The following is a 26,577-nucleotide window of genomic DNA, read 5'->3' as shown; positions in this document are numbered from 1 at the left end:
ATTTATAGTCACAAAAATATTTATCACTTATTTTAGACTATAAATTTCAAAAGTATTCATTTCTTTTTAAACTCCATATCGAACTAAATTAATTTATCATATAAAATGAAACTGTGGGAGTAATGTTTTATATCAGGTTGGTTTTTTGTTTTGTCCCGATAAAGGGGATTATTAGTTTACTATTTACCAAAATAAGGCAAGTTGTCTTTGTCTCCTTAATTCTGACTTTTTTGCAAGTTGCTTACTTATTTTAGTGCTGGAAATTTTCGATGGGTTTAAGATATTAGCAAGAATTTTAGTTTAAAGATGTCCGCATATTTCATTTAAACATCTCAATTATAGGTTGTGCCTATTGAACACCTCAACTGTTCAAAAGTCATTCTTATTGGACACAAAATGCTGACATGACAAAAAACGTGTGGTTCACTCTCTTTAAGCGTTAGTTGAGGTGTTTAAACGAATTATGCGAACAACTTTAAGGAGCTACGGATGAGTTAAGCCTTTTTTGTTCCAGGTATGACTATGAATCTATGATGATAGTTTAGAAGGAAGAACATATGATTATCCCAACTTGGCACGGTTTATTTATATAATATAACAACCTAATCCCTCTTTTTGCGTATTTACATGTTATTATATGGACAGGGTCTTACCTACTTTTAAAAATAACATGATACATAAATGTGTCCTTTATCGTAGCCTTAATGGGTATCAATGCCCTTTAATGTTAGGTGTACAAATAAACGCTTAAATTTATATAGAGCTGAACAAGTTTTCAACTGTAGCAATGTGAAAACATGAACTTAATCTCTCTCTCTCTCTCACCTTTCTAGATCACAGATCAGTGGAAAAATGGCTACTACTAGTATGGATCTAAGCTCCAACATCATGGATCTGCCTTGTGAAGTCTTTGCAGATATACTCACTAGACTTCCCCTCAAACATGTCCACCAACTTCAAACTGTTTCAAAGTTGTGGCTCACTAACATCTCTACTCCATATTTCAAAATACTCTACAACATGAAATCCATGACTCGTCCCCGGGCACTTGTAGTTCAAGAATCTGATGAAACATATTCAGCCAGTGGCCTCGGACCTACAAGTCGAATTATCACAATTTCGACTATGGACCTTGTTAGCGACAACATCAAGATTCAGAGAGATCATTTAAGTTTTAAAATTGTTGGACGTGAATATTCCTTTCGTGTCTCATCAAACCTCATCATTTTCCAACATAAGGTATGCAATCTCACAACTAGAGAAATCATAAATTTACCAAATAATTCAAGCTATCCATCATTTTGTTTCGATGTGGCGTATATCCCTTCTACCAATACATACAAGATTGTCCATCTATTTCGTTATAACAAATTATTAGGTACTCGTGAAGTCTTGGAGATTGGATTTGAGACTCTCACACTAAGAGATGGTGGACCAATTCCTACCTCTTGGCAATTCGTAGCGCATAAAGAATACTTTTCTTACTTGATTGATGCAACATGTGTAGATGGTGTAATGTATTGGTTAGTTAGAATAATGGAAGAAGGGGCACATATCATATCAATGGAAAGTGAAAATGAAAATGAAGAATTCTTGACTATTAGTTGTCCTAAAGAAGATGATCATACACTATTTGGGCAAGGCCAGTTAGCTGATTTGAATGGGAAACTCTGTTTAGCTTACTACTCGAAAGAATTGTCAAGAATGAGTCTGTTCTTGCTCAAAGATCGTACTACGAATCAAACATGGGTCAAGGAATATGATATCAACTTATCGGGTATGGGAGATTGGGTGAGAATAGTAGGGTATGTACCACTTGAAGGTAACAATGGTGACATCCTTATTAATGGTACAACACCTTTCCGCTACAACATTAAAGAGAAAAGGGGAAGAAAGCTGCAAAAATCAAATGTCAACTATACTTGCTTGTATTATGATAGATGTTTTACATTAGAGAGAACAAAACTACCATTGCCAGCAGTGGAACGATTACGAGTGAGAGATTTACCATCAAAGACGACTTCAAAATGTGAGATACTCTGAATTGATTCGCGCCTTTCTTTTTTTTAAATGATATGCAGCTGATCTATGTAACTGTCTAAATTTTTATGGAACATTTTAACATATATCTATCTATCTTCAGGATTTGAGTGGTAAAACTATGTAATAGTTATGCAGGTTCTAATTATTCTATCTTCTGTCCGTCATAAAATAATACATAAATTTCGTCATAACTTATACATATATTAGTTATGCAGGTTTCTATATTGCAAATCAAGCACCATATTAATTGTATACATAAAAAAAGAATGCTTCGAAACATGATATTACTTATGCAATAGTTTAATACATGAACAATTTACCTCCTAATCAGCTACCAAATGACCCCCTAAATCTCCACAACCATCTCATCAAGAGACTCCTATTTGCATATTTAGATTCTTGATACCCAAACCTCCACATTCTACTTCTTAGGTGACAGAGTTCCATATGACTAACTTAATGGTTTTACAATGTCTTTTCCCTTAACAAAGTCTCTTTCAACCATTTTGCATCCCTTTTCAATGAACTACATAGCTAAAATTTCACTAGGTAGAAGACTCAAATCCATTTAGAGTACAAGTTCATTAATACAAAGATCCATTAATTAGATAGAAAATCTACAGTTGGTTGCATAGATAGTTTTGTGCTTTCTAACTTGAAACATCTATCAAAGTACAAGCCAATATGAATCTTCATTTTAGGCCTAGGTAGACTTCTAAACCTGTTCTCTTCAATGTTGTAGAGGATAAGTTGTTTACCATCAATAACAATGTCTCCATTGTTACCTTGTAATTGTACATACCCCACTATTTTGAACCAACTCCCCATACCTGATAAATTGATAGTATGTTCCTTTACCCATTCTTGGTTCGTCTGATCCTTGACAATGTATAGATCCAGCCTGAATAATTCTTCTGAGTAGTAAGCTAAACATAACCTCCCATTCAAATCTGCTAACTGGACATTCTCGAATATCGGTGCCTCTTCCACATATGGATTATTAGGGCAACCAATGGAACTCAAGAAATCCTCACTTTCAATATCCATTGAAATAATACGCCTTTCCATTTGAGGTCCTCTTTCAAGCAACCAATGAACTACACCATTTACACATGTTGACTCTATCTTACTATAAAACCATCCTTGGTGTGTCAGGGCTTTCCAAGAACTAGGAATTGGTCCTCCGTCTCGTAGTGTAAGAGTCTCAAATCGGAACTCTAGAGGGATACCACCATAGTTGAAGGTGTAGTCATGGCCAGGTTTGGTACCATATAAATGGACAATCTTGTATGTATTGTTGGATGGGATATACGTAGCATCGAAACTAATTGATGGATGACTTGATATTGGAATGTCTATGATCTCTTTTGTTGTAGGATTGCATACCTTGTGATTGAAAATGATGAGATTGGATGATATGATGAAGGAGTGTTGAGGGGCAATAATATCCTCAAAACTGAATTCTTCATGGATCTCACTGTTGTCAATATTGAAGTCCATAGCCGATATAATGATGGTTCGACTAATCACTTCCCAGTTCGGTGAACACTTGGTGTCAGGTACTTGAACTACACGTGCTCGAGGACGAGTCATGGATTTCATGTTGTAGAGTTTTCTGAAATGTGGACTAGAGATGATTTTGAACCATAACTTTGAAACAGTTTGAAGTTGGTGGACATGTTTGAGTGAAAGTCTAGTGAGTATGTCCACCAAGACTTCACAAGGCAGAGTCATGATGTTGGAACTCATCAATGCCATTGCACTGTCCATTCTTCAACTGCTTAATTTGTGGCGTATACGGGAGAAAGAAAGAAAGATCTAAGTTGTTAATCTCATCTTCTATATCTCCAGTATAGATTAGTATTATATAGTAATGAAGATGAGACTTTGGATACTTAATTTATTAATTAGCTGCCAGAGAGAGAGACAGCATTGCTTTACTTATGTCATCAACTTGATCAACAAGTATTAATTTCCTTGGTCTCCAAGTAATGCATAGTGAAAATGGTTTCCTCTTCTCCAAGCTTAACCTCCTAAGCTCTCCTATAATTTAAGTTGATGTAGTCTTGAGGACACACAACTAAGTGAAGTAGTACGACTTGGCCAATTTCCAAATATCCTCTTCTGACTTGCATATTTTGTAGTATTTATATTTTGTTGATCCATGTATTTTCTAATTAATTAGAGAAGACTTGTTTAATCTTGAAAAACATTTCACACTACAAAAATAGTTTCTTAAGACAGTGCATGTAGTAGTATTTATCCTAATTTTTGTATCATTATTTATATGATATTATACTTTCACCATATATTTTCCAACAATACTATGCTAGGTTAAATATCAAGATGCGATGCCATTTAATTTCTAGTCTTTTATCAAAGTAGGAAAGAAGGTATATATCTTCTTCAAGGGTGGTGGTTAGTTTTGCTAAATTGCTAGTCACCTGGTTAGCTTCTTTGAAACATATACTTCTCACACTCTTCAAAAATGTTGTTGTATCCGTGTCGAATCCTCCAAAAATATATCAAGTCTAGAGGATTCGACACGCACCCGTCCATAATGAGTAATCTGAGCAGCATAAGTTGAAACAATGCGAATGTGAACATTTGCTTGGTACAACATAAGTTGAACAATCTTTATTTTTTTTTCTCACTCGACATTCGATATGTATTGGTTTCTTGATTAATTTAAATTTTCTCCACCCAAGGCCGATTAAGGCTCAAACCGAAGACCTCTAGTTAAGAAAATATGACACCCAATTTTTACCAATTATAGATTTGTTGGTTAATTTGTCTTTTAATTATTTATTTTTTTGGTATTTCAAAAAAAAAAACTTATTCACAAAAATGAAGGATAGCCTTCTTTTTTGTGATTGATATAATCGTTTGAGCAAAAAGTGAAAAAATGAATCACTCTCCTAAATCCTTATTGTGAATGAGAAGATTATTGTAATAACTTTAATAACTCAAAAAGCTAAACAAAATATACTCAATAAGAATATATATATGATACTTTTTAATCATAATAATAATAATAATGTCCTCGTTAAAGTTTGACTTTAGGCCATCTATACGATTAAAAACAATAAAAACGATAAAATATACTCACTTTGCTTCTTTCAGAGAAATTCTTAAAAAACGTTTATTTGAGGTGTATTTTATTAAACTAACCTCATTAATGATGCTTTGAAATTTCAATTTGACTAGTACTACTTTATATAGTTATTTAATACTAAGAGTAATATGAAAAAAATAATAACACTCTCTTGATTTGCTATAATGCACAAGTAAAAATAATAATATGTTTTTAATACAGGATCAAGTAAAATTAAATTGAAGGAGTAATATGATACTCCATTTTGAACCCCTTTACTTGTAATCCTTACTAAAAATAGATGATTCGGAGTAGTTCTCATTTTAGAACACCAAAATATAATTGAGTACATTATTCTCGCTTTGCCCTTAGTAGGAATTATTCTTAAAAGTAATAAACGTTGATTAATTGACATAGAAAACTTAATTGAAGAGCATATATACACATACTTCAATATTGTGATTAAAAATACTTTTTGAAGAGAGATTAACATTTTAATATACTCCTTCCATTTCAATTTATTTGTCGTACTTATTTTTAGTTTAAATATAATATTTGTTACTTAAATTCTATTACATGGTATCGTTTAAATCTATCGTTAAGTGACGACAAAAAGACTCATTTTATGTAATGATCGATTTGGTGTAATTGCATTGTTATTTAAATATTTTCTTTATTTATTATTTAGTAATTTATTTTATCTTTTATCCTACCTTTTCACAGTACATCTACTCGTACCCTACTTTTCTTGTAGGTTAATGAATTCAAATTAGGAATTTATGACATTATGTAACAACAATCAACACAGAAAGATACAATCTATCCAAACATTATATTCGTGATAACAATACAAAATAATATAATATAATACGATACATTATGAAACAATAGTAACAGTTGTCCAAACACTGTAATAAAACAAGTCAAATCAATTTAATTATGTTGTGTGTTATGTATTCACATTTCAACTCTAAACCAATGGTTTGATACAAATGGAGACAATGACTTGTCAACAATGTATTTCTCCTCCAATTTATCCCACAAAGATTGCAGCCTCCCTGCATTTCCACTTGCCGCTTGTTGCAGAATCGATAACCACAGACAGGTACTTTGTTAATCCATATTCAATTTCTTACAACTCAAATATATATTGGAATACTTGTTATTTGTGTGTGTTTATTGTCCATTAGTAAATCGCGTACAATGTGTTTGTGAAATTTCCCAAGTGAACTTTTGAGGTAGTGAGAGTTGGCCCATTAGATAAGAGCCTGTAACTTCTTTATACTTTTTTCAATCTACTGAAGTTTTTTGATGCCTTTTGTCAAAGTTTCACCTGCTTGTGTCCACTCATGGCTTCTTTCAAGATTTTGTCAGCCATGACACTTTTCTCTAAGCACTTTTAGGCCGACCAAACATTTGAAAGTAGATACATATTCTCTTAGAGCCTGTTTGATCATATGAGATGAAATCATGATATGAAATCATAGGCAACAAAGAAAATACACCAGCCAATAGGAAAACTCCACTCGAGCCCTAAGGTACATTGTCCAATTAAAGTAATCCACCTGGAAATACCGTTACGTGAGCCAACTATTATTCTCCCGTGATTCGCAGGATCTTATCCAGACCTGGTTGACGTGTCTTCGGGCCACAAGTCCCTTTCTTCTTCTTTCATGACCTTGGGCCATGAGTTTCCACCTTTTTCTTTAATAACAATCACTTGTTGATCCGGCAATGAGATAAAATCAAACGGAGTGGATGTGCAACAATTTAGGTACTTAAACGATGACATCTCGAAGGAAGCTCTTCCCGATGTCTCTATGCTAAATCATCCTCCGGTAACACTCTGATGCTTGGTGTCCCTTTGTTATAAGTGTCCACATATACATGATAATTTTCCCTAATACAGATAGTACCCCCGCTTTTCGGATACTTTGCTAACTTGTAACCAGAAAGCAGAGTATTTTCAAAATTCCTAGGCAGGAAAGTAAATGAAACGTCTCTTGACATTCACAGAGGTGAATATCCCATCGCTGTAAATGCGCTTACCATGCATCGTCTAGATCCTGATCCAGAAATGGCGCGTCAATCAAGATAATGATGACTTCTTCGTTCATGAATCTATAAATAGTGCCCTTTGTACCAATTCCCAACTTCTACAATTTTCCAAGTTTCTCTTCATCTCTTTGATTTCTTGCCTTTAATCCTTGAATCTTCAAAACTTCACATCTCGTTATATTCAAACCTTCTTATTTTCATTCTTTCCCAGATTTTACCAACGATGTTTCGTCTCCGACTCATCCTAATTCTTCTCTCTTCGATGGTGGCCCGAAGGAAAACAAATAAGTATAAGTTGAGTCCCCAGAGCCTTCAGTTGATATAATAGTTTTGAAAACTAGCCAGTGTTACTGTTTCTCTAATCTGTGAAGAACATCTACCCACCATTCGGTCTAACTATAAGTAGCCAGAAGATAAAGTTAGGGTATTTTCTCCTGGTATTATCGAGAGCTTAAACTTCTCCAAACCCAGTTATTTGTTTATCTATTCTTACTGCTTCGCTCTCAACTTCAGAGACCCAGAAATAGACGAGGTTTTCATCCGATTCTACTAGTTCTACCAGATATGTCTGGCGCAAGTGGGTACGGTCATTTGAAGGGCCCTGACTTGCCTCTGAGTGTTGGCTGAGAAAGCCAGTCAATCCTTTTCTTTGGATTACTTGATCTTGCTTTATTCTCCTCGCACAAGTCTAGATAATGATCATGACCACCGTTGGATGGAGAGAATTGTTATCGTCACCACCGAAGATATTGTTCTGGAGTACCTGATTCCAGAATCATGGAACCTTACCCACAAGTCTTCATACATTTTCTCTCTTTGCGGTCTTTCGATACCCTGTTTTAAGTTCATATAGAATTTATTACTCAGCGCATGCTTGGTTGTTGTTTAACGACTCCCTATCTGGCAATGGTTTCAAAGGTTTTGGACATTGCCGTGTCCAAGGATCGGTCATGGAAGCAAATATCCGGCGTCAAAGGCTAAAAAGCTAAAATCACTGTATTTCTTATTAATTCTTCTCTAAAATACTCATATGAAAGTATATCCATTTTTTAAAATATATTTTTGTACACATAGGTCTTCCAAAGGGTTCGTCCGAGCTGCGAACCAAAAGAGTTTGTTACGCCGTAGGAAGCTCGACAATATGTGACTGTGTTCTCAGGGTCAAACGTCCCTCATAACCGGCCATTGCTGCTGAGGAAACAGTTGTGGCCTCTAATTCTTCGCCACAAAAGAAGAAAAAACCTGATAAGGCCTCAACTGTTATCCATGGCAATGGACTGATCACTGCTGCCAGCTGAGTCTTACATTGAGGAGATTTGTGATGATGCCTTACCTCTTACAAAGAAGAGATCTTCGGCCACCTCTATCACAGACCTCAGTGAGGTCGAACAATTGTACGTTGAGGTTGAACATGTCGAAATGGTCAAATCTCGTTGGCCTATACCTTATACTCATATTGGCTCAGGGTTGGGTGCAACAAAGATCATATCCCAGCCTTCATCTTCCCCCTGAAAAGCTAGCTTTTTTCATCTCGGCGATGGCCGCTCTAGTCCCATCTTTGAGGATAAGGGTTTATTGGTTTTTGAAAAAGTTAACCTTCTCTAAAAAATAGTCATGGTGGCCGACTATTTGAAACCTTACCAAAAAAAACCAAGGCGAGATAGACGAAATCTCCCTTGCATGTTTGCTTAATGAGGGTATTCAAGCTTGTTAGAGTGGGTAAAAGTCCCACATTGGTTGGAGAATGGATTGGTGGTCTCCTTATATGGACTTGAGCAATCCTCCCTTCATGAGCTAGCTTTTGGGGTTGAGTTAGGCCCAGGTGCTATATCTTTACATGGTATCAGAGCTAGGTCCACATCCCCATTTGGGCTCCCGGTCCACGCGCCAGTTAGGCCTGGATGTGAAGAGGGGTGTTAGAGTGGGTAAAAGTCTCACATTGGTTGGAGAATGGACTGGTGGTCTCTTTATATGGACTTGGGCAATCTTCCCCTCATGAGCTAGCTTTTGGGGTTGAGTTAGACCCAGGTGTCATATCTTTACATGGTATTAGAGCCAGGCCACGTCCCCATTTGGGCTCCGGTCCACGTGCCAGCTAGGCCTGGGAGTGAAGGGGGGTGTTAGAGTAGGTAAAAGTCCCACATTGGTTGGAGAATGGACTGGTGGTCTCCTTATATGGACTTGGGCAATCCTCTCCTCATGAACTAGCTTTTGGGGTTGAGTTAGACCCAGGTGTCATATCTTTACAAAGCTTGCGTCATTTTTTGGTATATCCGGCATCCTGAACCTTTTTGGAATAGGTTTCGGTGTGGCACTGGCCTTGTATGGTAGTTAAGAGCAACTTTGAGGATCTGGTCCCTTCAAGGCCAGAGATGCTCTGGGGATCTAGTTCAGGAGGGTATTCCTTCAGGCCCGACCTGAGTTCATACCTGATAGACTGCAGCATCAACGTTCCAATCTTGAAACCACTTCCCGACCTGTCAGCCCTATATTCTTCTGGAAGGGCCTCAGCTGCGAAACGGATTCTTGATTCTCTTTGTGGTGTGGGCGTTCCCAGTAGCGTCTGCCCACTTACTCCGGTGTTGTTAGAAGCCATCGTCGTCAATGCCTTCTGCAGCTCTACCACCCTTTTATGATCTGGGGTCATGAGTTCCCACCTTTTTCTTTAACAACAATCACTCAGTTGATCCAACAACGAGACGGATGCAAATAGACTGGATATTCAACAATGCAGGTACTTAAACGATGAATATAAGATTGAGGCTAGAGAGATCTGAAAAGTGCATTAATATATGTGCTAGGATAACAAAGTAATGGCTACAAAAGTTCAACATCAAGATATTAACGATTATACATAAGATAGTGTTTTAAAAAATTACACTGTTTGGGGTGTAGATAGTTTATTAAAAAAAGAGATTTCAGGATTTATTGTTACTACAAACAACAATATAACGACTATGCATAAGATTATTTTAATATTTAACAATTTTCATGAAGGCCATATGCTTTTGGAAAGCATGCATGAGACCTAGTTTCTGCTTAGTGCTTCAGAAGTCTGCAGGACAAAATTACAATTGTATCATATATAAATAAAAAGTTAAGACTATCTCACACCATTGTTATCGTCCTCCTTCTTCTGTAATTGTCACTTGATTGTTAGAGAATTTTGAGGAAGAAGACAATGTGCTAGACGTGTGTGTTCTTATTACAAAAGCTGGTCGATTAGGTCTCTGAAGACTCAAACCTTCTCCTACCAACATTACAATGACATCTGACATTTTAGGACGATCATTTGAATCTTCTTGCACGCACAAGAGTGCAACATTGATACACTTCATCACTTCACTTCTATTGCATGATTCAAGTAATGACTTCTCTGTTAATTGTATTACCCTTTCTTCTATCCACATTCTCCATGCTTATGATAACTTCCAATTAGATATCAAAACTTGCAAAAATGACAAAAATGATGTAGGTCTGAGTTTCTTCACTTACATAACCTAACAAGTTTAATGCTTCTTCTGATTGGTAAAATCCTGTATTCTTTCTTCCACTGATTATCTCAAGTATGACAACTCCGAAACTGAATACATCTGACTTGATGGAAAATAGACCATCTGATGCATATTTAGGAGACATATAGCCACTTGATTACACCATGTCGAAAACGTGTTAGATGTATTTTACAAAAACAAAAGGAGAAAATGATCGATAGGAAGGATGTTATACTTACTAGGTCCCAACTATTTTCTTTGTCTTTGCCTCTGTTCTTTTTCCTTCAACAATCCTCGCCAAGCCAAAGTCTGCAATCTTGGGATTCATCTCCTTATCTAGTAAAATGTTGCTGGTTTTTAAATCTCTATGAATGATCCTTAGTCGTGAATCATGGTGGAGATAAGCAAGACCTCGTCCAATGCCCAATATGATGTCATAGCGCTTCTTCCAATCCAATAATTTGCAAAGTTTTCCATCTTGCATAGTTATCATTAGAACAAATAAAATGACATCAATTAACAAAATTAAATCTTGTCAAAAGTATAGTAGCTTGAGAATAAAGAACAAATCTTGGCAAACTTACCAAATATGAATGTATCTAGACTTTTATGTGGCATATATTCATATAGTAAAATTTGTTCCATTGCATTGATGCAATAGCCCAATAGTAGTCTCACCAGATTTCGATGTTGAAGCTTTGCAATTAGAGTCACTTCATTCTTAAATTCATCTATGCCTTGTCCTGAATGACTAGATAACCTTTTCACTGCAATTTCTTTTTCGCAAGGAAAGATGCCCTGCCAAAAGTTTTTCATCTCATTACTATTGGTCAATGTGGTGCGTCCATACCAGTCCACAGAGATGTAAGATTGTAATTTTAACCTTGTAAACAGGACCAAATCCTCCTTGTCCGAGCTTATTTGCATTTGAGAAGTTGTCTGTAGCAGCCAAAAATGGTCTCCAAGTGAAAAGTATGGAACATCAAATCGCTTCATCACTGTTTTCATTCATCAATACTTTCGCTTCTCCTTCAGCTTTGTGCCAGTGAGATTTATGTGCCCCTTGAGTACCTTTACTTCTATCTGAAATAGAAAGGGGGAGGGATTTCATTACCTCAATTGGATTGAGAATGAACTTTGATATCAAGTCCAAAATGGTTTAAGAAAAAATATCTTCTAGAGTTATATTCATTCAGAAAATACCTGCTCTTTTTGCCATTCTTCTTCTATAGTAAATGTAGCTAAAGCTGCCTATGATTAGAAACATCAAAGCTGTTATGGACGAAAGGAGTGCTTTTAGCTTCATCGATTTCTTAGCTTTAGTTTGAGCTGAAAGTATAAATCCAAAACCATGTTAGATATATTAGCATCTATCTTGAAGAACTTTGATGCAAATATTCATTGGACCTCAGAACTTATCATTAATACTTTTTAAGAATTATTTCTATCTTAAGTTCTAGTTTGCTCAACAAGCTCCTCAACACAGGAAAAGGAAAAGGAGAATCATTGTTGTTAAGTGCTAACGTTAATAAGGAATTCTATCAATATCATAGTACCATTATGAATAAAGAATCAAGCTATGTTACACTATGCTATTCTAACCTAAAGGTGAGCCACTCTTGACAAATATAGTCCTTTCTGTATCTACAATCATATATGTAGCTTAACCTCATTTCAGGTACTGTGCTGAACATTTGGCCATCCCATGAACCACTTGCCCAATACTCTGTAGTCCTATTCTATTTTATAACAACATGCTTTGGGTCTATTTCCACAGAATACAATCCTGGTGCTGAATCACTCAAATTCTTCTATGAAACCAGAATGTGTTTTCTTTGTGTATGTTTGTCATATCCAAGTTTAGCACCAGGCAAAAGTATGTGTGTTTGGTAGTCAAAACTTTGCCAAAGTAGTAAGGGTGTTGATGCCTTTGACACATCACTCAAAATCAAATTTCCATCATCACGAAGAATTGCAGTGACTGAAATATTTGGATTGATGTTCCATCATCTTTTGTCTAAAAATCAAAATTCAGACTTAATTTTTCTTTAGTCTTTCAACTGTCAACATCAACCTTCTATTATGATATGAATAACTTGACGAATGCCTCGGGTGGAACTTAATAAGGCTAACTCACAAATACCTTTTAAGAATTTATTTCAAGCTTAAGGAAAAAGGAAAAGGAGAATCATTGTTGTTGCTAATTGCTAATGTATATAAGAAATCCTACTAAGTTTTAGCTATTCTAACCTTCAGTTGAGCCGCGTTTGACAAAGATACTCCTTCCTGTTTCATTTTCGCTGAGTTGTTGCAGATTTAATAGATATCCTCTCCAAATTGAACAGGTACCGGAACCATCATAAGTATAAGCAGTGCAAGAGCAATCGTTGAAACAAGTAGATCTACACTGTGATGCTTCGCTAATGGTGATATTAGTATCTGGAGAAGCAGGTAATCTCATAATTGAATTCATCCAAAAACTATCCTCATCTTTATTAATTGCACTGCACTTTAACTTTTCATTTCTTACACAGCCACTCATATAATCATTCGAACTCCATTCTCTATATGATCTTGGCTTGAAACCGCTTAAACAGTTTCAGGATGAATTAGCATTATTGCAAACTCCAAATGCCCCACAATAAGCGTAAATTGTTCTCTAGGTTGAGACCACAATAGAGTCCAATGAGAGTCACTATCCAACCATACGAGTTCCTTAATTTTTCCTGAGACATCTATTTTCCACTTTGGTGGCCATGAACTAGTATAATTAGAAAGGGAATATGTAACTTATGATCCATTTCCATTGTTGGTATAGTTGTAATTTTACGTGTAGTCTAACCCCATTTTAGGAAACGGGCTGAACGTATGGCCATTCCATGAACCACTTGCCCAAAATTGTTTAGTCCTATTCCATTTTATAACAAATCGGGCATGGATGGGGTCTAGTTCTAGAGAATACAATCCTGGTGCTGGATCACTCAAACTCTTCCATGAAATCAGAACCTGTCCCCTATGTGTACGACGTTTGTCGTATCTAAGCTTAGCACCAGGCAACAATGTATCTGTTGGATAGTCAAAACTTTCCCATAGTATTAAGGTTGCTGATGAATTTGACATATCACTCAAAATCAAATTTATATCGTCACGAAGAACTGCTATGACTGAATTATTTGAAGTAATAGTCCTAGCAACATGTGTTGACAAAACTATACCTTGAAATTTATCGATAAGCACCAGGTTGCCTTGAAGAATTGTTAAGTTAGCAGTACCATAATCAAGTGGTTTATCCCTATTTGCTACCCATACTACATTTTGCCATAAAATAGTGTTCTTGTACCATATGCCTATGTAGTAGTTGAAAGAATTACCTGATTTGAAGAAACCAAGCTCAAATTTCTCACCTGAAGAGACTATTGTTTCGCCAAATGAAAGAGATTTATTCGCGGAAATAGTGTCCCCTCCAAAACATAGATTACTGTTGAGTTTGAAGCATAAAAAGAGTACTAGAGGCCAACGATTGTTCATTTCGATGGCTACACATAACACAATTTGTTGAATATGGCTGAAACAATAAGGAGACGTTTCTGCTTTGGAGTCGATGAATGTAGTAAAAAACAAGTTGATATTTCTTATTGCTAACATACTTTCATTTTTCTTCTAATTAGTGGCGGCAAAAAAGTAGCAATATTGAAAATGAATTGGACTTCAATCCACTCATATAAATATGGGTATATAATAGATTGTATGAAATAATTTGAAGATGTCAAAATTCGGAGCAAAATTAAATTAAAACAAGAAAAAAAAGGTAAAAGAAGAGGGAGACAAGTGGGGAAATAATGATTGTCCCCAAGGAAAAGTTATGAAATCACAAGTATTGAAGAATAACACCATTCCAAGCGACCCAACAATTTTTGTCACTGGAAATTTGTCCGTGGATGGTGTGTCAAGTCAATTCTAAATTTGATTTTTTTTCAAATTATTTTGAAATTGATTAATTTATTTGAAACTTTTCTACACCTATAAATAGTTCATAAACATGTATTGGAGGTGGTTTGACCTAAGGTGAGACCAAGGAGCCATTGTGGAGCAAGGCGAAAGATTTGATACATAATGAGTTTTCCGTTACTTTCTTTTTTCTATTTTTTATTATTGGTTATGAATTTTCTTAGTGTATTTTTACATACTTTTATGAGTAGCTAATTTTCTATCTAGAAATTTGGTAAAACCTTATGCAAGATGAATTCTTGTTACATTTTTATATAATTGAGTTTTTCTAACCCTATTTGTTCAACTATGTAATGATTGTAATTAATTGATTGGCCATTGATTAATGATGTTGTTATATTTGGTTGTTCTCGAGAGACTATGAGATAAGGTTTTAGTTGAGCAGCCCCACTTGGAAGCATTAAGAGATAAATGATTGAGATCTGAAAAGTGCATGTAATATATGTGTAAGGATAACAATGTCATGGCTACAAATTACAATCAAGATACTAACAAAATATAGATTATTTTTCTGCTCGTGCTTTAGAAGTCTGCAGGAAAACATTACAATTGTATCATATATAAATGAAAATTAAGATGATCTCACACCATTACTACCGTCCTCCTTCTTCTGTAATTGTCACTTGATTGTTAGAGACTTTTGAGGGAGAAGATGGTCTGCTAGACGCGTGTGTTCTTATTACAAAAGCTGGTCTATTAGGTCTCTGAAGACTCGTACCTTCTCCTACCAACATTACAATGACATCTGACATTTTAGGACGATCATTTGAATCTTCTTGCACGCACAAGAGTGCAACATTGATACACTTCATCACTTCACTTCTATTGCATGATTCTAGTAATGACTTCTCTGTTAATTGCATTGCCCTTTCTTCTATCCACATTCTCCATGCCTGTGATAACTTCCAGTTAGATATCAAAACTTGCAAAAAGGACAAAAATGATGTAGGTCTGAGTTTCTGCACTTACATAACCTAACAAGTTTAATGCTTCTTCTGATTGGTAAAATCCTGTGTTCTTTCGTCCACTGATCATCTCAAGTATGACTACTCCGAAACTGAATACATCTGACTTGAGGGAAAACAGACCATCTGATGCATATTCAGGAGACATATAGCCACTTGATTACACCATGTCGAAAACGTGTTAGATGTATTTTACAAAAGCAAAAGGGAAAAATGATCAATAGGAAGGATGTTATACTTACTAGGTCCCAACTATTTTCTCTGTCTTTGCTTCTGTTCTTCTTCCTTCAACAATCCTCGCCAAGCCAAAGTCTGCAATCTTGGGATTCATATCCTCATCTAGTAAAATGTTGCTGGTTTTTAAATCTCTATGAATGATCCTTAGTCGTGAATCATGGTGGAGATAAGCAAGACCTCGTCCAATACCCAATATGATGTCATAGCGCTTCTTCCAATCCAATAATTTGCAAAGTTCTCCATCTTGCATAAATATCATGACAAAGATTAAATCTTGTCAATAGTATAGGTGCTTGAGAATAAAGAACATACCTTGGCAAACTTACCAAATATGAATGTATCTAAACTTTTATTTGGCATATATTCATACAGTAAAATTTGTTCCTTTCCGTTGATGCAATAGCCCAAAAGCCTGACCAGATTTCTGTGTTGAAGTTTTGCAATTAAAGTCACTTCATTCTTAAATTCATCTATGCCTTGTCCTGAATGACTAGATAACCTTTTCACTGCAATTTCTTTTCCGCCTGGAAAGATACCCTGTTAAAAGTTGTTCATCTCATTACTATTGGTCAATTAAGCCATACCAGTACACAGAGGTGCAATAATTATATTTTAACCTTGTAAACAGGACCAAATCCTCCTTGTCCGAGCTTATTTGCATTCGAGAAGTTATCTGTAGCTACCAAAATGGTCTCCAAACAAAAGTATGGAACATCAATGATTTCTCCTCCTCCAATCTTGTCCAAGTGAGATATTTGTGTCCCTTGAGTATCATTTAGGGAAAAGGAATAAGAAAAACAGAATGACCTCATTACCTCAATAAGATTGAGAAAGCAAATTAAGTTAAAAAAAGGTACGAACGAAATATTTTCCAGAGTGAGATTCATTCAGTAAATACCTGTTCCTTTTGTCATTCTTCTTCTTCTTCTTCTATAGTAAATGTAACTAAAGCTTCCTATGAATAGAACGATAAAAGCTGTTGTGGATGAAAGTAGAACTACCAGCTTCATCGATTTCTTAGCCTTAGTTTGATCTGAAAGTAGAGAGCCAAAAACAAGTCAGATATGTTTAACATCTTTCTCGAAAAACATAATGCAAAAGTGGACCTCGATACTTATTAAGCTAAGTTATTTTATGTTATTCTAACCTTCAGGTGAGCCACTTTTGACAAAGATAGTTTTTTCTGTTTCAGTTTTGCTGAGTTGTTGTAGATTGAACAGATCCCCGGTCCAAAATGAACATGCACCAGAAACATCATAGGTATAAGCAGTGCAAGAGCAATTGTTGAAACATGCAGATCTACACTGTGAGGCTTCCGCAACTGTGATATTAGTATCTTGAGAAGCAGGTAATGACACTATTGAATTCATCCAAAAGCTATCCTTGTCTTCAGTAATTCCGTTACACTGCACCTCTTGGTCTCTTACTCTTACACAGCCACTGGAATAATTATTTGAATTCCATTCTGCATCAGATCTTGCTTTGAAACCGCTCAAGCAATTGCAGGATGAATTAACATTGTTGCAAACTCCAAATGCCCCACAATTGGCGTAAACATCACATTGTTCCGTTGGTTGAGCCCAGAATGGATACCAATCATCCAAACTAGTCGACCATAAGAGTTGCTTAATTTGTCCTGAGACATCCATGATAAATTTTGATGGGATTTCACTATTATAAAGGGAATATGTAAAATATGACTCATTCTCATTGTCGATATAGCTGTAATTGAATATGTAGTTTAACCTCATCCCAGGTACTGAGCTGAACGTCCGGCCATTCCATGAACTACTTGCCCAATACTGTGTTGTCCTATTCCATTTTATAACAAGTTGGGCACGCCGTGGGTCTAATTCCATGGAAAACAATCCAGGTGACGGATCGTTCAAATCCTTCCATGAAATCAGAACCTGTTTTCTTTGTGTGCGTTTGTCATATCCAACCTTACCACCAGGTAAAAATGCATGTGTTGGGTAGTCAAAACTTTGCCAAAGTAGTAACGGTATTGATGAGTTTGATGACAAATCACTCAAAATCAAATTTCCATCGTCACAAAGAACTGCTATGACTAAATTTTTTGGAGGTACACTCCTTGAAATATTTGTTGACCAAACTAAGCTTTGAAATTTATCGAGAAGCACTAGGTTGCCTTGAATAATTGTCAAGTGAGCAGCATCACTAACTGGTGTCTCCCTATTTGCTACCCAAACTACAGTTTGCGATGAAATATTCTTGTACCATATGCCTAGATAATATTTAAAAGAGTTACCTGGTGTGAAGAAACCAAGCTCAAAGGTCCCACTTGAAGAGATAATTGTTTGCCCTGAAGAAACAGATTCATTCATAGAAATGGTGTCTTCTCCGATAGAAAGATTGGTACCGAGACTAAAGCACAAAAAAAGTACTAGAAACGAATGATTGTTCTTCATTTCCATGGTAAAGAAGATGATGAACGAAACAATAAGAGAAAATAAGTGTTGACGGAGGTATACTTTTCTCTTCAGAGTCCATGAAAGTAGTCAAACAAGTTGATTTTTTGGGTGTGTTTGGTAGGAAAGCAAAATGTTTCTATGGAAAATGTTTTCCTAGAAAATAAGTTAGAAAATAAGTGGATTTCTAACTTATATTTTCATGTTTGATTGATGAATGAAAAATATTTTCTAGAAAATATCTTTTATTTTTGGCTTGAGACTAGAAAATAAATGTTTTCCTAGAAAATAAGTTAGAAAATAAGTGGATTTCTAACTTATATTTTCATGTTTGATTGATGAATGAAAAATATTTTCTAGAAAATATCTTTTATTTTTGGCTTGAGACTAGAAAATAATTTCTGATCCAAAAATCAGCAACAATCGACCTCGGACCCAACCCTGACACCCAAACTAGGAGTGGCGTAAAAACAAGAAATTTTGAAAATTCGAAATATTTTTCAAAAACAATTTTTAAAAAAAATAAATTGGTGGAAGTGGCTGGGGGTGGGGTGGGTGGTGGGTGGTAGGAGTGGCAGGTGGAGTAAAAATGAAAAATATTAAATTTAAAATATTTTTCAAAAATATTTTTTTAAAAAAAAATTAGACCGGGGGGAGGGGTCATGGGGTTAGGGTATGGGGTGGGTCAAAAAATGAAATTTTAAAATTTTGAAATATTTTTTCAAAATAATTTTTTTGTGTTGGGGGTGGGGGGTGGGATAGGGGTGATAAGGGTTGGATGAGGTAAAAATAATCTTAAAATTTAAAATATTTTTTAAAAGTAATTTTTTAATTTTTTTTGTTTGGGGGGGTGGTGGTTTGGGGCGTAGGAGGGCTGGGTGCTGGTTTGATGGTAGGGGTAAAAATATATTTGAAAATTAAAAAATAAGAAAATTTACAAAATTTATTTTTTTTTGGATGGGGAGGGTCGGGTACGGGATACAGGTAGGGTATGAAAAATAAATTGTAATTTAAGGATGAAGTAGAGTTTTGGAAAATGTTTTTCTTAATTTTTGAAGGGAAGTCATTTTCCTTAAATTTGAGGAAAACAAGTTGATTTGAAAGACATTTTCCAAAACATTTAAGACAACCAAACATGGAAAAATTAAAAAGATTTTCCAGAACAAATAGGCTCAACGGTTACACGGGAAACTGTTTCAAAAAGGACTTCTACTCAATCTAAGACTATTGAAGATTCGGCTGCAGGTAGGACTCTAATCAAAGTGGAGTTACTAACGGAAGAAGAGTTCTCAAGGAAGTAAACTGCAAGAGAAGCAAAAGCTTAAATAGAGGAATAGTCATCGAGATTCATCACACACTCACAACGCAAAAGGCAATTAAGAGATTGACTTTTCAAGGTGTTGTTGAATGAAGAACACTAAAGAACGGGTCTTATCACAGAGCCTAGGTTCTAGGAAGTTTTCTTGGTGTTTTTGGTTTTAATGTATTGATAGTTCAGTGATCTATGAACTGAATATAGGATTTTAGTCTTCAAGTTGAGGGGAACTTGAAGACTTGGGAACACATACCTTTGAGGTTTGTGCTAGCATAGAGATTAGTTGATTGATCATTAGATTACATAAAGTCTTGTAATCTATTTGGTTGTTGAGGCTCATTGATATTTAGTGAATTTGGGGGTAAATCTTGTTGAGGAACAGGTCGTGGTTTTACATCTTTTTAGTATGATGTTTCCATGTTAAATCTTGTGTTCTTACTTTACTGTCTTTACTCTATCATCGAAACATGATAGGCAACTTGGTTCACTTAAGTAAAGTTTAAGAAAAGTAAGAAAAATCTAGATTGTGTAGAACAACAATTGGTATCAGAGGAAGGTTACACCTAATAGAAAGATCGCAATGAATTATGCACCACCTATTGGGCATAGCGAAGGACAATCAATTGTCAGACCTCCAATGTTCAACGGGTCTCACTTTGGTTGGTGGAAAGCACTCATGGAAGATTTCATCCAAGGTGAAGATTATGAACTCTGGAATGGGATAACTAATGGACCTACCATTCCTATGAAAACTGTGGAAGGAGTTCAAGTTCCAAAGGTAAGGATTGACTTTACTGCTGAAGATCTCAGCTCTCAGAAAGAATGCTAAGATCGAAAACATTCTAGTTTGTGGCCTTGGACCAGATGAGTATAATAGGATCGTACTACAGCCAACCAATAACGGGATGCACTTGGCAATACTCATGAAGGAACCAGTCAAGTAAGGAAATTTTGAGTCGCTATGTTGTACACTGAATATGAAACCTAGATGAAGGAAGGCAAACCTTTATTATAAATGATTACTAGACTCACTAAGTTGATGAATGGGTTGTCATCTCTAGGAAAAGTTCTCATCGAGATTCATTACACACTCACAAAGCAAAAGGCAATTGACAGATTGACTTTTCAAGGTGTTATTTAACGAAGAACACTGAAGAACATGTCTTATCACAGAGTATAGGTTCGAGGAAGTTTTCTTGGTGTTTGTGGTTTCAATGTATTGATAGTTCAATGATCTATAAACTGAATATAGGATTTTAGTCTTCAAGTTAAGACCAACTCGATGACTTGGGAACACACACCTTGGAGGTTTGTGCTAGCATAGAGATTAGTTGATTAATCATTAGGTTACATAAATTCTTGTTATCTCTTTGGTTGTTGAGGCTCATTGATATTTAGTGAATTTGAGGGTAAATCCTGTTGAGGAACAAGTCGTGGTTTTTATACCTTTTGAGCCGGGTGTTTCCACGTTAAATTTTGTGTTCTTACTTTAATGTCTTTACTATATCATTGAAACACACGTTAGGCAACTTGGTTCACTTAAGTAAAGTTTAAGAAAAGTAATAAAAATCTAAATCGTGTAGAATAACACTATTCCCATATTAGAACAACACCTCAATATAAATCATAATAATGCAACAATAAATGCAAATTACATCAAACATAGCAGAGCAAACATTAGTGAATATATGCAAGAAATATCATAAACCAGTGGCCATATGCCACTTATATATTTTGATCATAATACACAAGTTGTTTGCTAGATAAATGACATTATTCAAGCTACCATAACAGAACAGTTTAAGATAAAGCTACTAAGTCGATTTCGACCACTGTCAAGAGGTTGCCACTGCAACTCAATTGCATCAGGATCTGGACAGCAAGTATATATAGCCATGGAATTACCCGAATAAGAGGCTGACGATGAAGCAGCTCCGATTACAAGAAGTTCATTTCCCAATGACTTGAAAGCAATGCCCCATCCTCTGTTTGAATCAGCTCTAACTGGCACTTGTCCTAACATTTTCCAAGTGTTGGTTTTTTTCAGGTAAAGCTTCAGCTGGTTTGAAGATGCCTCGAGTGAGTACAGCTCATTGTTCACGACAGCAATGAGGGGTGGTGAGTGGCATGTTAGGACTGGATCATCCTTCAACATGTCCGGAATCAGCTCCCACTTGTTCTTACCCTCATCGAAGAATTCTCCACAGGTAAGCTCTCCGTTCTCATTCCTCCCCCCGATCACGTAGAATTTCTTGTCCATGTAACATCCTGAACAAAGCTTCCTCTTCCTCTTCATCCTCGGTAGTGGGTCCCACGATCTGCTATCGGGGTTGTATTTCTCAGCTGTGTCATAGACCTCACTGTTCGCCATAATACCAACACCACCAGCAACAAAAGCAGAGGTGCCACAAGTAGCTGATGCAAATAAACATCTTGGATTAACCATAGAAGGACCTTTGTACCAACAATTCGTTGCTAATTCGAACCTCCATATAACAAGACCATCGATTTCCCTACCCGAAACAAGTAAATGTGTGCCTGCACATAGCGATTCCTTATCGCCAAATGTGAAGCACACATCTGATGGTAAATCAGGGATTTTCCTCCGGGAATTAAACTCTCTATCAAACGTCCACCAATTAGTCTCCCCACTTGCTAACATATATACCGAAGGTTCTTTAAATCCATTCTCTTTACGAATCTCAAATATCTCACCACTCTTTAGAAGCATTGAACATCTCTTGTTTACGAGGCTAAGTTTCCAATACTCCCACCTAGGAAACCTGGATAGAATCTCACTTTCGAGTTCATAGCTAAGTGAGGGATAATCTGCATCCTGAGGTTGTCTATCTGAATTTTCACCTCTCGGAGATTCAGGTCGAGAGATTCTAACTTTTTTAGATGAATGGCTCTTGAAAGTGACCCAATCACCATATCTAAGATGAGATTTGTCATCAAGATCATAGTTAACGCGACGAAGATCCAAGTCTAGCTTTCCTTCTTCAGGTTCTATTTTGTTTAAGTCCAACATCCTCGTAAACCTTCAAAGCCTCAAATCATTTGCAATTAGCCTGAAATAGGAACAGAACTGATAACCTAAAGCTAAAATAGATAGACAACTTGAATCACAACAAAATATAGCAAATCATGTGAAATCAAGATAAAGGAGAATCTCGTAACTCAGTTGATTGTCTGCCTGTGTGAGTATTCGATTCCCCACATTGTAATCTCTTTCTTAGGCCCTCAATTTTATTTATTTAAAAAAAATAAAATGAATTCAAGATATAGCCTCAAGAATTGAACTTAAAAGATGAAATAGAGCATCTCTTCCTTTTCATGCATTTTGAGAAAACTAGCTAAAAAGTGTGACAAAAGAAGGGGCAATAAGACCACTTTAGTATTTGAGGATGCTAATAAAAAAGTCTAGGGGCGGAGCTAGAATATCAGCTACAGGTTCAGTCTGAATCCAGTAGTTTTAGTTTAAATCTTGTATTTGTCTTTAAAATCTTTTGAATTTATACATTTTATCAATTTAGAACCCAGTAACATAAAAAGAATCTAAAACTCATAAATTTTAAATCTTGGCTCCACCTCTGTCTAAAACTTTAAAAAGAAATCAAAGTATTGTGCTTGAAGCAAGCAAGTAGCACCTAAAAAATTAGTCCATATACCATACCATATTTATAAAACCATTTTATACCTTTTCGAAGGTCAAGAAAGTTCCACTTTCCTAATGGATAGGTAAGTAGAGGGAGAACTAGACATATCTTGCTAGACAACGAGATGATGTTGAGAGTAGTAAGACACAACTTTTCTTTTTAGGTAATTGTAGTAATTGATAACACATATACCCAATAACAAACATAAATGCCTGAAATGACAAAAACCAAAAGGATTTAAGTTATATATAACAATTTTTAAATAACTTTTCCACCTAGAATGCTTATAACATAAAAGTCAACATCAAAAGTAGTTTCCACATGTAAATTCAATATGAAAAACTATACTAACTTTCAAGAATTCATTATTGAATCAGATTAAACTCAAGAACCATGAAATCCACACACACACACACACAAAAAGCAAATAACATTCAACAACCAAGATGAAAATCCAAAAATCAATCACTCAAGAACCATAAAAGCCACAAAAAACAAATGAATAACATACACATTATATTTACTCCAAAATAAAGTTTAAAAGTACCTAAAACTAATTTACCTTAAATTAAATTGGATTTTAGAAAATCCAAACAATTTTTCTTCCTTTATTTCACTTCTTTGAGTATCATTCACCTTCTTGAGCTCCAACTTTTCTTGCTCTGTTGTTTAATTTTTTTTTTCTCTTAATGGGGTTGGAGACAAGATTATGGCAAGTGGAGAAACTTCACCACTTACTATACTATTTTATATGCTAATGGAAACTTATTATATTAAACCAGAGTACTAAACTCTTATGGCAGTTATAGAGTACTATATTATATTATATATTATTATAAAAAAGTAAGAATAAACAATTCAAAGAGGAAAATAAAGTTAGCAATTGGCTAGAATCCACCAATAAGATTATGGCATGAACCATCTTCCAAAGTAGTAGTGGTTATTATTGCATCACAATCTACTATCAATGTGAAAACTTATAGAATGAATCAATGCACATTAAACAAAATCTTATTCCTTTTATAATAATTATTATGTCTGTTCTAATTTATGTGAAGGTATTTGATTGATCATATAATTTAAGAATAAAGGAAAGATTTTTGAAATTTGTAGGGATAAGGGTTTGAAAAATATCCCAACTTTGATCGAATTTACTGTTGCGTTACTAAACTTTCATGAGGACCTATTACCTCCCTAGACTATTTAATACCATATCTTTTACACCCTGAACTATTTAATAGTGTATTTTTAAATTAAATTGGATTTTAGAAAATCCAAACAATTTTTCTTCCTTTATTTCACTTCTTTGAGTATCATTCACCTTCTTGAGCTCCAACTTTTCTTGCTCTGTTGTTTAATTTTTTTTTTCTCTTAATGGGGTTGGAGACAAGATTATGGCAAGTGGAGAAACTTCACCACTTACTATACTATTTTATATGCTAATGGAAACTTATTATATTAAACCAGAGTACTAAACTCTTATGGCAGTTATAGAGTACTATATTATATTATATATTATTATAAAAAAGTAAGAATAAACAATTCAAAGAGGAAAATAAAGTTAGCAATTGGCTAGAATCCACCAATAAGATTATGGCATGAACCATCTTCCAAAGTAGTAGTGGTTATTATTGCATCACAATCTACTATCAATGTGAAAACTTATAGAATGAATCAATGCACATTAAACAAAATCTTATTCCTTTTATAATAATTATTATGTCTGTTCTAATTTATGTGAAGGTATTTGATTGATCATATAATTTAAGAATAAAGGAAAGATTTTTGAAATTTGTAGGGATAAGGGTTTGAAAAATATCCCAACTTTGATCGAATTTACTGTTGCGTTACTAAACTTTCATGAGGACCTATTACCTCCCTAGACTATTTAATAGTGTATTTTAAACATATATATTTGTCCACGTGGACATAAAAAATAATGCAAAATTATAAATAGTAATGTGTCCACGTGGGCACATATATACCTTTAAAATACACTATTAAATAGTTCATGGGGTAAAAAATACACTATTAAATAGTTCAGGGGGTAATAGATCCTCATGAAAGTTTAGTATCGCAACAGCAAATTCGACCAAAATTGGGGTATTTTTCAGACCCTTATCCCAAATTTGTAATATAAAACTAAAGTCATAAATATTTGTGCAAAAATAAAAAATTTAAAATTAAATTATACTCCCTTCGTTTAAAAGAATGACCTATTTTTCTTTTTAGCTAGTTTAAAAATGAATGACCCATTTTCTTTTTTGGCAACACTTTAGTTTCAGTTTTCCACGGACCACGTGAATGTTTAAGGCCACAAGATTAAAGAGTATTTTGATGCATTTGACATAACTTTAATTTAATATCACAAAATTAGAAAAAAATCTTCTTTATTTTCTTAAATTTTATATCAAGTCAAACTAGGATATTCTTTTTTAAACATGGAGAGTAACTAAATATAGAAATATGACTTCCTTTAACAGACTAAAAAGAATGAATATTACGTAAATTGAGACAAAAAAATATTAGACTAAAGATTATCTTGAAAATACAATATAAAGAAGACCTGATATTGAAAATTTAAAGTATTATATTCACATTTTTCTTCGAAAGATTTGAGTCTTTATTCCCTTTTGGAGATATGTCTAATACGAATCTAAATTAATTGGACCTAATGAAATTCTTCACTCAAGTTTGATTTCATTTCATTTACCTCCTTTGTAGTAATGCGTTTTTTTTTACCCCTCCCTCAAGAGCTCCTACCTTTGCTCCATTGGTGACTCGAACTCACAATCTTAAGGTTGGAAGTGAGGGGAGCTTACCATCTGAACAACTCTCTCTGTCTTTTTCCTTTTGTGGTCATGCTTACTTCTCTTAATTTAATTTTTTTTCTTGTAATAATATTTTAACCTAATTCTTATTCTTATTAATTTCATTGACATATGATAACTATATTGTAAGCCTATTAGTATTGTACAACATGTTTTGATACTTGTACTAGAGACAAATATTACTAGTAAAAAGGTTATTGCCTTAGGAAAAATCATTTTGGCCGGAAAATTTGATCAGAATGGTATTTTACTTTTTTGAACATTTTTAATTTTTTAATTTTAATACCTTTTAATTAAAAAATGAAAAAAAGATTAGTTTATTATAAAATTAAAAAAATATTATACACTTTTTAAATTTCTGGCTAAATTTTCTGGTCATTTGTCATTACTCATTGCCTTATTCTTAAGAGGTAGGTTAGTTTCATTCTTGCTAAATCTTTCCTT

At 34.8% G+C, this 26,577-nt stretch overlaps 5 protein-coding genes across 7 annotated transcripts; 1 reads left to right on the top strand and 4 right to left on the bottom strand.

Moving 5' to 3' along the window:
- Nucleotides 1–852: 852 nt before the first annotated feature.
- Nucleotides 853–2,043, top strand: LOC102594932 (putative F-box protein At4g38870). The gene has a single exon (XM_015314235.1). It carries the CDS (start codon nt 853–855, stop codon nt 2,041–2,043), a length of 1,191 nt encoding a protein of 396 aa, XP_015169721.1.
- A 273-nt stretch (nt 2,044–2,316) lies between these two features.
- LOC107062950 (putative F-box protein At4g38870) lies at nt 2,317–4,170 on the bottom strand. The gene has a single exon (XM_015314249.1). It carries the CDS (start codon nt 3,811–3,813, stop codon nt 2,644–2,646), a length of 1,170 nt encoding a protein of 389 aa, XP_015169735.1. The 5' UTR covers nt 3,814–4,170; the 3' UTR covers nt 2,317–2,643.
- Nucleotides 4,171–10,144: 5,974 nt separating this feature from the next.
- Nucleotides 10,145–18,443, bottom strand: LOC102597465 (G-type lectin S-receptor-like serine/threonine-protein kinase At4g03230). Its single transcript, XM_015314234.1, has 17 exons — nt 17,047–18,443; nt 16,798–16,932; nt 16,517–16,662; nt 16,226–16,436; nt 15,905–16,142; nt 15,667–15,817; nt 15,292–15,590; nt 13,652–14,167; nt 13,220–13,277; nt 13,039–13,128; nt 11,893–11,940; nt 11,708–11,772; nt 11,573–11,648; nt 11,274–11,487; nt 10,929–11,166; nt 10,691–10,841; nt 10,145–10,614 (listed from the first exon to the last, which is right to left on the bottom strand). The coding sequence occupies exons 1-17, from the start codon at nt 18,332–18,334 to the stop codon at nt 10,315–10,317; spliced, it is 4,224 nt and encodes a 1,407-aa protein (XP_015169720.1). The 5' UTR covers nt 18,335–18,443; the 3' UTR covers nt 10,145–10,314.
- LOC102594608 (G-type lectin S-receptor-like serine/threonine-protein kinase At2g19130) lies at nt 13,147–14,640 on the bottom strand. Its single transcript, XM_006359006.2, has one exon. It carries the CDS (start codon nt 14,332–14,334, stop codon nt 13,516–13,518), a length of 819 nt encoding a protein of 272 aa, XP_006359068.2. The 5' UTR covers nt 14,335–14,640; the 3' UTR covers nt 13,147–13,515.
- Nucleotides 18,444–21,306: 2,863 nt separating the features above from the next.
- Nucleotides 21,307–24,756, bottom strand: LOC102594271 (F-box/kelch-repeat protein At3g27150-like). 3 transcript variants are annotated; one of them, XM_015314250.1, is made up of 2 exons: nt 24,552–24,756; nt 21,307–22,716 (listed from the first exon to the last, which is right to left on the bottom strand). In XM_015314250.1, the coding sequence occupies exon 2, from the start codon at nt 22,672–22,674 to the stop codon at nt 21,421–21,423; it is 1,254 nt and encodes a 417-aa protein (XP_015169736.1). In that variant the 5' UTR covers nt 22,675–22,716; nt 24,552–24,756; the 3' UTR covers nt 21,307–21,420. The 3 variants fall into 3 exon arrangements, with proteins under 3 accessions (XP_015169736.1, XP_006359067.1, XP_015169737.1); XM_006359005.2 differs by lacking the exon at nt 24,552–24,756 and adding an exon at nt 23,865–24,071 and having other exon boundaries at nt 21,307–22,714; XM_015314251.1 differs by lacking the exon at nt 24,552–24,756 and adding an exon at nt 23,865–24,071 and having other exon boundaries at nt 21,307–22,684.
- Nucleotides 24,757–26,577: the final 1,821 nt, after the last annotated feature.

Source organism: Solanum tuberosum, unplaced genomic scaffold (assembly GCF_000226075.1).
Source record: "Solanum tuberosum cultivar DM 1-3 516 R44 unplaced genomic scaffold, SolTub_3.0 scf00282, whole genome shotgun sequence".
Lineage (NCBI taxonomy): Eukaryota > Viridiplantae > Streptophyta > Magnoliopsida > Solanales > Solanaceae > Solanum > Solanum tuberosum.
Note: the sequence above shows the minus strand (reverse complement) of the source record. Positions and strands in the feature narration are given on the sequence as shown.